Raw genomic sequence first — 14,429 nt, 5'->3', positions numbered from 1 at the left:
GGTCTTGTCCCTGTGCTGCCTGAAATGACCAGTCAGTCCATCCTTCTCCCAAACCGTTTTGCCTTAGACTCTTCAGTGGACCTTCTGGAGAACTCCCCCTACAGCTTCAACTGCTCATTGCCGTGAAACAAGGGCTTGTCCCGGTTGGCTTAAGCGAACTATTTATTGTAATTCCTAATTACAATCTGTAATTAATGGGTGGCAGGGAAGGCTACAGAGAGACTCGTCTTGTGTTCTACATATCTCATTTGGGCCATCTGCAGATACTGTTCCAAATGCCTGTTTTTCTGCAGATCTAAAACATCTAGAGATCTCCGGAGGGGATGCAAAGGCTAGAAAGAGGCTTCACCAGAAAAATCTGCAGCCTCGGTGGTTGTTTGGGTTCTGCTGGTAAAAGGGGGAAAGAAACCTACATTCGGAGCCATGGTTTCGGAACCCTGATTTGTGGACAAAACAACGTGCTTTGTGTAATATCAAGCCTCGGAAATTGCAGGAGGTCAACATCTCAGAAGCATCTCAAAACCGGGAGAATTTTCGATGTCCCTTCCCCAGTATGAAGTAATTATGCTAAGCCTCCAATGAATTAGCTTGAGGTGACTTTCCTTAAGCCCTTCCCCAATTCCAGACAGAGAGTGCTGATTGCCGACACAGAACTTGCCAACAAACCACAAGAAGGTTTAGCATGACAGGTGAAATGTCATGACCGTTTTTGTACCGGTTTCTCAATTTCCAAATGGTATTTTTTCAAAGCTTACTGTTTAGGGATAAATGGGTTGGAGGGCGTTAAAAAAATCAGGACGGCAGCCCTGATTGTGCCATTGATGATCTGACCCCCTTTTTACATGTACTGGGAGGGGCAGGGCTTTGCCTGCACAACCTCACCCCCACCTTCACTTTTTAGACCCACCCCAACCCGAAACACCCTGTTACTATTCTTCATGGTTCGTATTATTCTCATAGGTCAATAGGCCAACTTGCTAAGATGTGGAAATCCCTGCTATAACCCGTCACAGCACTGTTGCGTGGGTGGGGCTGGGGCTGGGGGGCTGGGAAGAGGGAATAAAAATAAATACCCTGAATGGTGCACCCCGATGAGCTATTACGCCCTACAGAGCTTCTGCAAATAACACCCATTTGTGTAGTTTTTCAGTTGCTTTATTTGTAAATTCCCATCATTGGTTTTGCTTCTCTTTCATTGCAGACCAGGCTGGACCTCAACCTTATCGGCTTTTCCACTCATCTTCTGATCTCAGTGTTTAAACCAGTGTTTTTCGAACTTGGCACTTACTTCCAAATTTAATTTAATAATTTAATTTAATTGATTTGATTTGATTTGATTTGTGTGGACTCAACTCCCAGACTTCTGGGAGTTGAAGTCCACACATCTTAAAAGTTGCCCAGTTTGAAAAACTCTGGTTTAAACAATGGGATTGACTCTTCTCCCTACCAGTATTACATAGCCCAGGCTTGTGCTAAACAGCACAGCATCATACATTTATAAGGGCAACTTCAATAGAGTAAGTTTTGAGTTGCAACTTCCATAGAGTAAGTTTTGAGTTGCAACTTCCATAGAGTAAGTTTTGAGTTGTCTGTGGAGTTAATTCCAACGGCTTGAGTTAATCAGAGCAGTGGAATTCTTGGGGGCCTTTCAGAAAGGTGGGCTTCAGCTCCCAGAATTCCCTGGACATGGCTGAGAATTCTGGGAGTTGAAGTCCAGGCCCTTGGGGGGACCCCGGATGGGGAAAGTTGATTGGGCAGGACAGGAAGTTCACCCAGATTTCTATGAAAACTGAAACAGATTTGCAGAAAAGCTTCTTCCCCACCACAAATATAGGTACTTATAATTGTTTGCCGCCCAGAGTCACTTGGTTGAGACATAGAAATCAAAGCACATAAATAAATAGATTAAATAAATAAATAATACATTTTCCTGCAGGAGGATCTGGTTTACCCAAAGGCAGGTATAAGCAGCAAAAGGAAGTATTTCCACAGCCCTTTTAAAACAACGTTTAGCATTTAAGTCTAGAGGGAAAAATTCCAGAGAAGGGCTAAGGAGTGCACGGCAGGGGGGGTTTGTACGGCATGAACATTGCTTTGACATTTGGCATCTTGGCACCGGGCCTTTGGGATTCCTGCAGAGTGGCCAATTTGGTATTCAGGACCTTCAAGTCCAGCAATTCCAGATTTTCCTTCAGGTACATACAGCAAAGGGGAGATGGTAAATCCTGCCCGATCTCTGGAATTGCCAGCTTGGTCTGGATGATGGTGGCAAGGCTTCTGAGGAACCAGATCACTGGGGTTTGTTCTTTTCTTGGACATCACTCTCTGCCCTGAGGGTCTGGCTGCTGGCTTCAATGTATTTCAACCAATGTTGGATCTCTTCTGGAAGGGCTGGGGACTCTACCTGCAATTCAAAGACAAGCAAAAGAAAACATCAGTAAATATAATATATAACATCAGAAAAACATACTTCAGAGGCACCCTTACCATGGAGCAAACCAGTGCTATCCACTTTGCAAAACTCAGTTTTAAATACAATCCCGCAAGAGAAAGCTCAACAGGAAGGCCAGTCTGCTTCTGAATGGGTCAGACTTGAATGTCTTTCTTGGTCCATATATAAAATTTATGATCACCCAGTCCTCTGTTGCTTCCAGCCAGATTGAAATGCTGGTTTTTCGAGCTGAAAAAACAAGTTTTGAGATGCACATTCTGTTTTTAAATTTATGGGACGCTGCCCTTTACTATAACTGTAAATGTTTGTGGTTCTTTCAATAGTGGACAATACATATCTGTCTTGGGGGGGTTCTCCTCTTCCATCTCCCCTTTGCTCCTCTACTAAAAAGCAAGTTCCCAGTCTATCTTTCTTGCTGAAGAACCACAAAATGCTACTAAGAATGAGTAGAGTGTGCTAGTAAAACTTTACCAGCTGAGGGCAAACAGGTTTACAGCATAGTTAATGGATTATAAGCTTCCTAACCACCATCCTGGCTCAGAATAATGTCCTCCAGAGAGGAGAACATCTGGAACGCACCTGACTAAGGAAAGCTGCGGTGACCCTTTCACCACGCAGAGCCAGCTGGGGTGAGTGGCATCAAAATGATTGCAACAAACAAAGCTTAGGATCAAAAAATCCTTGCTGATTCAAGAACACCTGCTACACCCACTCTTTCCAAACAATGAGGAAATCAAAATCCATCTGGGAATTCACTAATCAAGGTGGGAATGTAACATACAGCTGTTTGGGACTTCTTGTTCCAGCCAGCAATTCCTGGCTGGAGGACTCCTTTGGAGATCACCTCCAGCTCCAGGCCTTTCCCTCTGGTTCCTTGTATGTGTTCTTCTCTTCCTGTTTTCTTGCCGGTCTCAGGCAAGGGGATGGCAATTCTTTTCCCAAACCAACTTTACTCAGCTTCCACCTGGGAAAGGTCCAGGGAATGCCACCAACTTGGCTTTGGCAGGATGACTGGAGACTCTTTTGCACTTAGAATGACAGAGTGCCAGGATGAACGCAGCCCTGCCAGAAGGACCACCTTCCCAAACACCTACTTTGCCACTCACAGATGTTATCCTTTCAGCTGGGTTTGCTTGGGAGAAGAACTCCAGCAGCATCAGGGTGGGATGAATGGAGTTGTGGAGTGTGGAGAACCCCCAGGAGCCCAAAAGATGTCCCTATGGGGTTTCAGCCCTGCTGAGTTGCTTCCCAGCAAGACAGCCAATGTTTTCCTTGGGTGGTCCAATGGTTTAGTCCTGGGGAAAGCAGATCCCTTAAGACCTACAATCAGTGAACCTCCCTCAAGGTGCCCACAGCACCTGGAGACACACCAAGCTAACGTTGGGTTGTGGGAACTCAACCGTGTCTCATGACAGGGATGCTCCTCTGTTGGAACCCTCTTGCTCTTAGGCAGTGTTTCTCAAGCTCAGCAACTTCAGGAGGTGTGGACTGCAGACCATGGCCACTTTAAGCTGTGTGGACCTCAACTCCCAGAATTCCCCAGCCAGGAAGTCTCTTAAAGTTGCTGAGGCTGAGAAACACTGCACTAGAGGTTCATCTGACCCAATTGGCACCAGCCTACGATCAAGTGGAGAAGCACTGCTAAACTCCTTAGGCCAGTGTTTCTCGACCGTGGCCACTTTAAGCTGTGTGGACCTCGACTCCCAGAATTCCCCAGCCAGGAAGTCTCTTAAAGTTGCTGAGGCTGAGAAACACTGCACTAGAGGTTCATCTGACCCAATTGGCACCAGCCTACAATCAAGTGGAGAAGCACTGCTAAACTCCTTAGGCCAGTGTTTCTCGACCGTGGCCACTTTAAGCTGTGTGGACCCAGCAAGCTGGCTGGGGAATTCTGGGAGTCGAGGTCCACACAGCTTAAAGTGGCCACGGTCGAGAAACACTGGCCTAGGCTGTGGGGCCCAAGTTCCTCCTAGTGTTATCTCTTCTTCTGATCTTGGGTGGCATTTTCTCTCTGGTTTTGCTGAGGGCTGTTTCGGTTTCTCTGTGTTCTCTCATCCTTTGGACCTGTTGGAGGCAAACAAGGGAAAGAATCCAACCGCTGTCAGCATCCCAGCCCGTCGGGCCTCACCTTCCTCCGGCACACCCGCTCCACCACCATGCCCGGAGTGGTGCCCATCACATGCTGCCGCACCAGCAGCACGGCGCAGACGAAACCCTCCCGGGCACTGACGAAACGCTGCTCCAGGAAGAATGCTCGGTGGTCCCAGCCCCGCAGGCGTGTCCGGATGGTGAAGTGTTCCAGCAGGCGCAGGGAGCGCCGGAATCGGCAGCAGGAGGCGGCCAGCACCGTGTGGCCCCCCAGGGCCCGGATGGCCTGGAAGAGCCCGCAGCGGGTCATGTGCACGCACCGGGCCAGGTCGGCCTCTCGGGGGTAGCGGGCATTGTTCATGTGCAGCAAGAAGTCCAGGTCGGAAGGCAGGACCCAGGTGTGGAAATGCTGCTCTTCCAGCAGGTCTGGAACGGCGGGCAGCAGCCACCTGGCGTACAGCCAGGTGAGGGGCATCCTCAGCAGGTACCAGCCATCCAGGAAGGTGAAAACAGCTGCTGCGGCCCCGCAGATCAGGAACAGCGCTGGCATGCTCGGCTCCTAAGTCTTTGCCTAGGGCTCGGATGGGGCCAGGGGTCGAGAGGTCCTTCGCCCTCTTGCCACCACCACGCCCGGCTTCCGGTCTGCCCGTCTGCCGGTGCAGCTGAGGATCAAACCACTTTGCAGTGGTGGGGGGATTCCATCTCCTTCTCCTTCTCTCGGCTCCCCCTTCCTTAACCTCTGGTTTGGTTTCTTCCTGCTCTGAGCAACCTCCCCCTCCTTCCTGTGCAACTTCAGCCTAGTCAGCCATCTCTAGGCCAAGCTTGGCCAGCAGCGCCCCCTGGTGGCTCTCCTGCTCCCCACAGTGCACCGAGCAAGTTTGTTGTTTCTTCGTTCAGTCGCTTCCGACTCTTCGTGACTTCATGGACCAGCCCACGCCAGAGCTTCCTGTCGGTCGTCAACACCCCCAGCTCCCCCAGGGACGAGTCCGTCACCTCTAGAATATCATCCATCCACCTTGCCCTGGGTCGGCCCCTCTTCCTTTTGCCCTCCACTCTCCCTAGTATCAGCATCTTCTCCGGGCTGTCCTGTCTTCTCATTATGTGGCCAGAGTATTTCAGTTTGGCCTTGAATATCATTCCCTCAAGTGAGCAGTCTGGCTTTATTTCCTGGAGGATGGACTGGTTTGATCTCCTTGCAGTCCAAGGCACTCTCAGAATTTTCCTCCAGCACCACAGTTCCAAAGCATCGATCTTCCTTCGCTCAGCCTTCCTTATGGTCCAGCTCTCGCAGCCATATGTTACTACGGGGAACACCATTGCTTTGACTATGCGGACCTTTGTTGTCAGTGTGATGTCTCTGCTCTTAACTATTTTATCAAGATTTGTCATTGCTCTTCTCCCAAGGATTAAGCGTCTTCTGATTTCCTGACTGCAGTCAGCATCTGCAGTAATCTTCGCATCTAGAAATACAAAGTCTTTCACTACTTCTACATTTTCTCCCTCTATTTGCCAGTTATCGATCAAGCTGGTTGCCATAATCTTGGTTTTTTTGAGGTTTAGTTGCAAGCCAGCTTTTGCACTTTCTTCTTTCACCTTCATCATAAGGCTCCTCAGTTCCTCTTCGCTTTCAGCCATCAAAGTGGTATCATCTGCATATCTGAGATTGTTAATGTTTCTTCCAGAGATTTTAACTCCAGCCTTGGATTCCTCAAGGCCAGCTTGTCGCATGATGTGTTCTGCGTACAAGTTGAATAGGTAGGGTGAGAGTATACAGCCCTGCCATACTCCTTTCCCAATCTTAAACCAGTCCGTTGTTCCGTGGTCTGTTCTTACTGTTGCTACTTGGTCGTTATACAGATTCTTCAGGAGGCAGACAAGATGACTTGGTATCCCCATACCACTAAGAACTTGCCACAATTTGTTATGGTCCACACAGTCAAAGGCTTTAGAACAGTCAATAAAACGGAAATAGATGTTTTTCTGAAACTCCCTGGCTTCTTCCATGATCCAGCGGATATTGGCAATTTGGTCCCTAGTTCCTCTGCCTTTTCTAAACCCAGCTTGCACATCTGGCAATTCTCGCTCCATGAACTGCTGAAGTCTACCTTGCAGGACCTTGAGCATTACCTTACTGGCATGTGAAATGAGTGCCACTGTTCGATAGTTTGAACATTCTTTAGTGTTTCCCTTTTTTGGTATGGGGATATAAGTTGATTTTTTCCAATCTGATGACCATTCCTGTGTTTTCCAAATTTGCTGGCATATAGCATGCATTACCTTGACAGCATCATCTCGCAAGATTTTGAACAGTTCAGCTGGGATGCCGTCGTCTCCTGCTGCCTTGTTATTAGCAATGCTTCTTAAGGCCCACTCAACCTCACTCTTCAGGATGTCTGGCTCTAGCTCACTGACCACACTGTCAAAGCTATCCCCGATATTGTTATCCTTCCTACACAGGTCTTCTGTGTATTCTTGTCACCTTTTCTTGATCTCTTCTTCTTCTGTTAGGTCCTTGCCATCTTTGTTTTTGATCATACCCATTTTGGCCTGGAATTTACCTCCGATGTTTCTAATTTTCTGGAAGAGGTCTCTTGTCCTTCCTATTCTATTGTCTTCTTCCACTTCTGCGCATTGCTTGTTTAAAAATAATTCCTTATCTCTTCTGGCTAACCTCTGGAATTTTGCATTTAATTGGGCATATCTCCCCCTATCACTGTTGCCTTTTGCTTTCCTTCTTTCTTGGGCTACTTCTAGTTTCTCAGCAGACAGCCATTTTGCCTTCTTGGTTTCTCTTTCTTTGGGATGTATTTTGTTGCCGCCTCCTGAACAATGTTGCGAACCTCTGTCCATAGTTCTTCCGGGACCCTATCTACTAAGTCCAGTCCCTTAAATCTATTCTTCACCTCCACTGCATATTCCTGAGGGATATTAGTGAGCTCATATCTAGCTGATCTGTGGGTCTTCCCTAATCTCTTTAGTCTGATCCTAAATTGTGCAAGAAGAAGTTCGTGATCGGAACTACAGTCAGCTCCAGGTCTTGTTTTTACCGACTGTATAGATGACCGCCACCTTTGGCTGCAAAGGATGTAGTCAATCTGATTTCGGTGTGGTCCATCTGGTGAAGTCCATGTATAAAGCCGTCTCTTAGGTTGTTGGAAGAGAGTGTTTGTTATGCAGAGTGAGTTGTCTTGGCAAAATTCTATCCGCCTATGTCCTGCTTCATTTTGTTCTCCCAGGCCATGCTTACCTGTAATTCCAGGTGTCATTTGACTGCCCACCTTAGCATTCCAGTCTCCCGTGATGAAAATAACATCTATTTTAGGCGTGTTGTCCAGTAGGTGCTGCAGATCCTCATAGAACTGCTCTACTTCAGCTTCTTCAGCATCTGTGGTTGGGGCGTATATTTGGATCACTGTGATGTTAGATGGCTTGCCCTGAATTCGAATTGAGATCATTCTATCATTTTTTGGATTGTATCCAAGCACTGCTTTAGCCACTTTACTATTAATTATGAAGGCTACTCCATTTCTTCTGTGGTCCTCTTGTCCACAGTAGTAGATCTGGTGGTCATTTGATGTGAAGTGGCCCATTCCAGTCCATTTCAGTTCGCTGATGCCCAAAATGTCTATCTTTAATCTTGACATCTCACCAATAACCACATCCAATTTGCCCTGGCTCATAGATCTTACATTCCAGGTTCCAATGGTGTGTTGATCCTTAGAACATCGGATTCGCCGTTCACCACCAGCACCGTCGGCCGCTAGCCATCCTCTTGGCTGTGAGCTAGCTGCGTCATCACGTCTGGGGCTAGTTGAGCTCATCCTCTGTTCCTCCCCAGTAGCATTTTGACCATCTTCCGACCTGGGGGTCTCATCTTCCAATGGTATACCGACATATCTCTGGTTGTCCTGATCCATTTAGTTTTCACGGCAAGAATACTGGGGTGGGTTGCCATTACCTTCCCCAGGGATCGCATTTAGTCTGACCTCTCTGTCATGACCTTCCCGTCTTGGGTGGCCCTTCACGGTTTAGCTCATGGCATCACTGAGGTGCTCAAGCTCCAGCACCACGACAAGGTAACGATCCTTTGCTGAAGGCACCGAGCAAGACATCCCATCTTTTTGAGGAATATACCGTACAGTACTTGTTAATGCAGCCTTTCCCAACCTTTTGACCCTGGAGGAACCCTTGAAATATTTCTCAGGCCTGCACATGCATGCTCTAATATAGGTCAGAAGTTACAAAATTATTATATTCATTTCATGGGTAGGCTTGTATACATGCATTAACAGTGTTCTTAAGCTCAAAGTAAAGAATGAAACATGCCTTTTTAATGTGAAGTTGCCTGAATTTAAATTATTTTTAAAATAAATTGTGATCTCCCAGGGAAGCCCTATGGACCTCTCGTGGAACCCAAGGGTGCCACCGAACCCTGGCTGAGAAATGTTGGCTTAGGGGACGGAGGTGGCTATATGGTCCCTGTTTTCTACCTGCATGAAGATTTCTACATTTGGAAACAACACCTACTTAACCATTTATTGCTGCTGTCCCTCCAAATCAGGAGATTTGAGATTTTCACAATTTTTTTTTAATTAAACCCAGAAGCATATCCTGGTCTTTCAGCACCACCTACTGTCAAATGCAAATTCATGCTTTTCATATGAATTTCTCTATTAAAGTTTTTTTTTTCTTGGTGCCTCCAAGTCAGCCTTGACTCCTGGCTACTGCCTGGACAAGCCCCTGCAGTTTTCTTGGTAAGGTTTTTCAGAAGTGGTTTGCCATTGCCTGCTTCCTAGGGCTGAGAGAGAGTGACTGGCCCAAGGTCACCCAGCTGGCTTCGTGCCTCAGGCAGGACTAGAACTCACCGTCTCCCAGTTTCTAGCCTGATGCTTTAACCACTACACCAAACTGGCTCTCTTAGGGACTGCATTCCCAAAATGACATTTTTTTTTTTTTAAAGAAGACTATTTTATTATTATGCTTGATATTAGGATGGGATTTGGTGGCAGCATTGAGTTAACCTTGTCTGGGCTCAGTACTGGGGGCAGATTTGATTAGAACTCAGATGGGAGACCACTCAGAAATCTTAGGACTGTAGGCTAGCCTGGGGAATGAGAAAAAAAAACCTGAAAGAAATCATTGGCACATTACAGTAGTGCCTGGAAAGTTATTTGGCTGTGTCTGTGTGGTCACTAGGAGTCAAGAATATCTCAAGAGAAACTTTACTGCACCTTATTCATAAAACAGTGGAACAGTGGAACCACAAGGATCATCTAGTCCCACCCTCTTCAAAGCCCATAATCCTCAGCCACTGACAAGCCCACAATCCTCGGCCACTGGCAAAGAAGAAGAGGCATAGAGAGACAAGGGTAGGGGTGTGGAAACCCGGATTTCATCATTAGACAGGGGTTAAATAGACAAACTCTATAATGTCTGAATATGATGGCCTTGATCTCCCTATATGTTAAAAAGGGGATCCTCATAGCCTGGGGTTCTGCAACCCAGCCCACCCCATTTTAGCCCAATCAAAATCAGAAACCCAGACACAGCCAAATAACTTTCCAGGCAGGTTCTAGCTTCAAATAACTCTAAACGCCTCTGGTTAATTTGGAGTTACTTACCTTGATGAGACCAGCTTGACTCATATGAAGATGGAAGAGAGAGGGTGAACACCCAGGTTTCCACCCCTCTTTCACTGATTTGTACAGTCAGGAGCTTAGAGGGGCCTCACAGGTTTTTATTTTGTTTTTCTTCTCATGTGAGTGTGCAGGAATGTATTTTGAAAGAGAGGAATGAGAAGGGAAATCCAGCCATTAAAACTCTACAAAGGGATATGGGCCAAGACAGCTGCTGCTTGTCTACCTGGAAGAGCTTTGGACCATCTGCCAGTACATCATCAGCTCATTCTTCCCCCCAATCCTGCCCCCAGGGTGTGGATAGTGGCAGAAATAGCCATTAGATGGAACTGTATGGAAGAGCTGGTGTAATGGTTAAGGATAGCTCAGTAACACAAACTGGGGACAATTTGCTAAGGGGAAACAACTCGGCACCGGAACATAGAGAGTTCCCACAACATGCTTGATTAAAGTAAGAGTTGGGTGGGTATGGTTCAGCATTTTGGGGGAATTCAAGACATAGAGTGAGGGGATGAGCAATCTCAGTTAGAGGACTGCATTTGGCTGTCAAACATCACTTGAACCTTCCTTGACCTGGAACCATGACGGCAAGAACCTTAATTTAAAAACAAACACCACAAGGAAGAAACAGCTGATTCTCGGTTTTATCCACATTCTTCAATACTTTGTCATGCAAAAAAAAAAAAATCTGTACATGTTTTGTGTTACGAAAGCTTGCATTGAAGACATCAGACAGGGTGGCCTGCATACTTCGGGAAGGGCTGACACTGATCCATGTAATGGAGGAATGCTAGAAATTGTATCTCTCTGGAAGTCACAGAAAGACAATCTTTACATTTAGGTAGGACAAATACTCTTCTTTGCCTTATACAAGAAGGTCCAAAATAACTTCAAGGGATCCTGTGTACATGTGAATAATTGGATCTGGTATGAAACAAAGATTTTTGATAGGTTTATTTGGAAATACTTCTCCCAGATTAGGTCAGAACACCCAACAGCATGTTGTAATAATAAGAGGAAGAGGAGGAGGATGATGAGGATGAGGATGAGGATGTGGGTTTCAGTTGTTGAGTAGGAACAGATGAAAGTACACTTGGTACTAATGATATGGCCCTCTTCTTCTTTCTTTTCCATTCTTCAGTTCCCGGAGACTCTTGAACTCCCATCTCTACATCTCAGCAACGTTTCAGACAAACAGAACAGGTCCTTGCTTGCGGTTTTGGGAGAGATGTCCTCCCCTGCCAAAATCCAACCTCTCCCTGGAGGCTCAGCCTTGGAGCCAGAGGAGGGACAAGGCGAGGGAGGCGGTAAAGCTCATGGCCCCAAACTCAGTGGTGGCTGCCTGTCCTGCTCCCACGTTGCACAAATCCGTGTAACAGCAGTAGTCGGGGTGACTCTCGCCAATTTCGTCCGGCTCAGAGGGCACACATTTTTTGGAGCAAGATTTGTGAACTGTGACGTTTCCAAAAAAGGGGTAGCCTGGGAGAGACTAGTATTAACGAAGTGTAAGAGTTGGGGGGGAAAGAAAAAGAAAAATCCAATATCCAATATCCAAGAAGGGGTTTTTGCTACTTTAATGTTCAGAACAAGCACTGTCAAGTTTAGGGCACTCAGCCCCTCGCTCTCAATGTCGCCAAGGCCGTAGGAAGAAAGGCCTGGAGGTGCCGGCTGGTCCTGAATCTCTCCCCAGGCTCAGGTCATGTCCTGCCCAGCTCAGGGAGGACAGTAAAGAATCCTTGGGATCCCTCGCTGTCCAGAGAGAATTTTATGTCTATCTCTCCTCTCTCTCTCTTTCTCCCTCTATCTTATCAATCTATCACTATCATAAATCAATCACTTATCAATAGCAATCTTTCTATCATAAATCTATCTATCCATCCTATCATCTATCATCTATCTCCATCTCTCCATCTCTCCATCACAATACTTCCATTCTACCCAGCTGAGTTAATGGACTTTTATCTATACATGAAGAGCTATTAAAGGAGAGATGCCTGGGTTGGCCAAGGCTTGGTTACTGGATGACCATATTCTTTCGGTTTGCCTCTTCTCTCTCACCACTCCCAGCTAAACCTAACCAAGCTTAGCAGTTTGGGCAGCTGCAGTGGCGAGATTTTTGATCCAGTTAAATGTACCAGTCAAATGTGTTGCACAAACCCAGCCCTTAGGGGCTAAATATTCATTTATCCAAAGAAGACTAAGCCTTGAAATATTAGCTCAAACTCTTCACTGGCTGAAGAATGAGGACCGTGTCAACCTGATTAAAGGTCAGTCAAGCACGTTTTCCCCACTTCCCTCTTTAATCTGGAGCTTTCAGATTTCCTTCCATGCTCCATCATTTACCATAGTCCCTAACAAGTTGGGAATCTCCCTTCCAAGAAGGTGTCGGTTTCATGCATCCTAGGGTCCCTCCCCACTGAAGTGAGCAGAAAGTGCGCGGAATCTCAGCAGCCACCAGCCACAGGAGCAACCTGGCTGTAATCTCCAAAACAAACAGTCAAAGGTCAGCCCTGGAGCTAAAGAAGGAAGCCAAGTGTACAGGTCATCTCTGTCTCACCTGAATCCACTGAGTGCACTGTTGTTTTGCAAGCCGTTGCCTCCATGGTGCAGTTGGTGATGGTGATGCAGAGACCAACATCCATGGGTTCACTGCAGGTGTAACACTGCAAAGAGAGAACTACAATGCAAGAGAAGACCATCAGCATCTCCAGGATGATAAGGGCATTTCTACTCCTAATGGGAGTGAGATTCACATCATGACAACCTGATGAAGCTTTCCAAGACAGCTTAAGCAAGTGAACTTCAACTTTCCTGGCTCAGCCAGGAAATTCTGCGGCACCTACTTCAGTCCCCGTTCCTCCATCATACTTGGAACCAGCCTGTGAGGTTCCATCTTGGAATACATATTCTGAAAGTCCATACCCGTAAGATGTTATACACAGAGAAAACTTGAATAACTTATAAAATCTGCATCAGAAACCCATGCTGAGTAGGGTGTTGCGAATTTTCTCGACAGAGCTTAATGGCAGATGGGATATTCTTTGGGTTTGCACAGTCTTGAAGAAAGTGGAAAGGTAAGGCTTCATTTTGTGAGATCAAGAACATCTCTGTGCATTGCTGATAGACAAGAAAAGCTGTTCATGAAGCAGGGGGGGTTGTTTCTAGAGCAGCTAACTCTGCAGCTTACCTGGGAGTAAGCATCTTCAGTTCAGGGCGACTTTCTTTTAAACTGGCCTGCAGCAGATTCTCTGCAAATCACCCTGGCTGAGTTCGCTCCATACTCTTAACTAGGCTGAGTTTAGATGGAACAACCCTTTCCCATTATTAAAAGGTAATGTAAAAAGAGTTGATTCTCCCCCCCCCCCATGGATCTGTATTGTGCTCTGTACATTGGAGTGGGCATTCTTCACAAACTCCGCACATCGATCCTCAAAGAATTTGAACCCAGGCACCGGTTATAAGTGTCCCAACTGAAGGAGATTCATGCTGTTGTCCTACAAATATCCAACCCTGTTTCCTTCCGAATGTTTCCAGCAAAATAACCAAAAGAGTGCTCATGTATGTGTTTGTATGTATTGCTACTATTAAGCAGTTGGGAATCCGTTAACTTCACCAGTCTCCTGCACATTCGCTGCAAAGTTCTCAATGATGTTTTTAAGCCCTCTTGCAAAGATCAAAAAATAAACTCAGATCTACCTATCATTCAACCCTGGCATCATCGTCATCATCATCATCATCATCATCATCATCATCATCATCATCATCATCACCATCACCATCCAAAGTATTTCTCTATTAGCATCAACTAGATCCTACCATGCAAAGGCTACTTCTGAGGCACCACAAAGCATTTTTTTTTCACCCTGTGAAGAAACCAATTGGCCATAGCACCCTTGTGCAAGATTCAGTCTCTCTTCTTTCCACATTGCCCGACCCAAGTATTTATCAATGGAAATTGCTCTTACCAAGGTCTACGGATGCTGCAAAAGTCAGCCAGGTAGCAGCAGAGACTTTCATCATGGCATAGAAAACTGCCTATGCCGCTGCAGCCCTTTCCTGGTCGGAACTTAACAATGCAGTCAAGGAAAACAGGTCTGCCCAGTTAGCAAGAAGATGATCTCTCTTGGGCACAGCTCCACCTCCCCCCCCCCCCCCCCGCCACTCCCTGTCCTCCAAGGAAGTGCTCAGGAGGAACAGAGTGGAAGAGAGGAGTTTGGTCGAAGAAGCTTGTGCCAGAAGGGATATGAGCTTGA

At 46.5% G+C, this 14,429-nt stretch overlaps 3 protein-coding genes across 3 annotated transcripts in view; 1 reads left to right on the top strand and 2 right to left on the bottom strand.

The window, feature by feature from the left end:
* LOC134494512 (lymphocyte antigen 6E-like) overlaps positions 1-14,429 on the top strand; it is a 120,398-nt gene that overhangs the window by 83,985 nt on the left and 21,984 nt on the right. The window lies entirely within an intron of this gene.
* On the bottom strand, positions 2,090-5,176 carry LOC134495037 (protein THEM6-like). Its single transcript, XM_063300287.1, has 2 exons — positions 4,581-5,176; positions 2,090-2,404 (listed from the first exon to the last, which is right to left on the bottom strand). Exons 1-2 carry the CDS (start codon positions 5,088-5,090, stop codon positions 2,291-2,293), a joined length of 624 nt encoding a protein of 207 aa, XP_063156357.1. The 5' UTR covers positions 5,091-5,176; the 3' UTR covers positions 2,090-2,290.
* LOC134494754 (ly6/PLAUR domain-containing protein 2-like) lies at positions 11,444-13,096 on the bottom strand. The gene is made up of 3 exons (XM_063300001.1): positions 13,020-13,096; positions 12,734-12,909; positions 11,444-11,628 (listed from the first exon to the last, which is right to left on the bottom strand). Exons 1-3 carry the CDS (start codon positions 13,094-13,096, stop codon positions 11,444-11,446), a joined length of 438 nt encoding a protein of 145 aa, XP_063156071.1.

Source organism: Candoia aspera, chromosome 3 (assembly GCF_035149785.1).
Source record: "Candoia aspera isolate rCanAsp1 chromosome 3, rCanAsp1.hap2, whole genome shotgun sequence".
NCBI lineage: Eukaryota > Metazoa > Chordata > Lepidosauria > Squamata > Boidae > Candoia > Candoia aspera.
The sequence above is the reverse complement of the archived record's forward strand: the minus strand, read 5'-3'. Positions and strand labels throughout refer to the sequence as shown.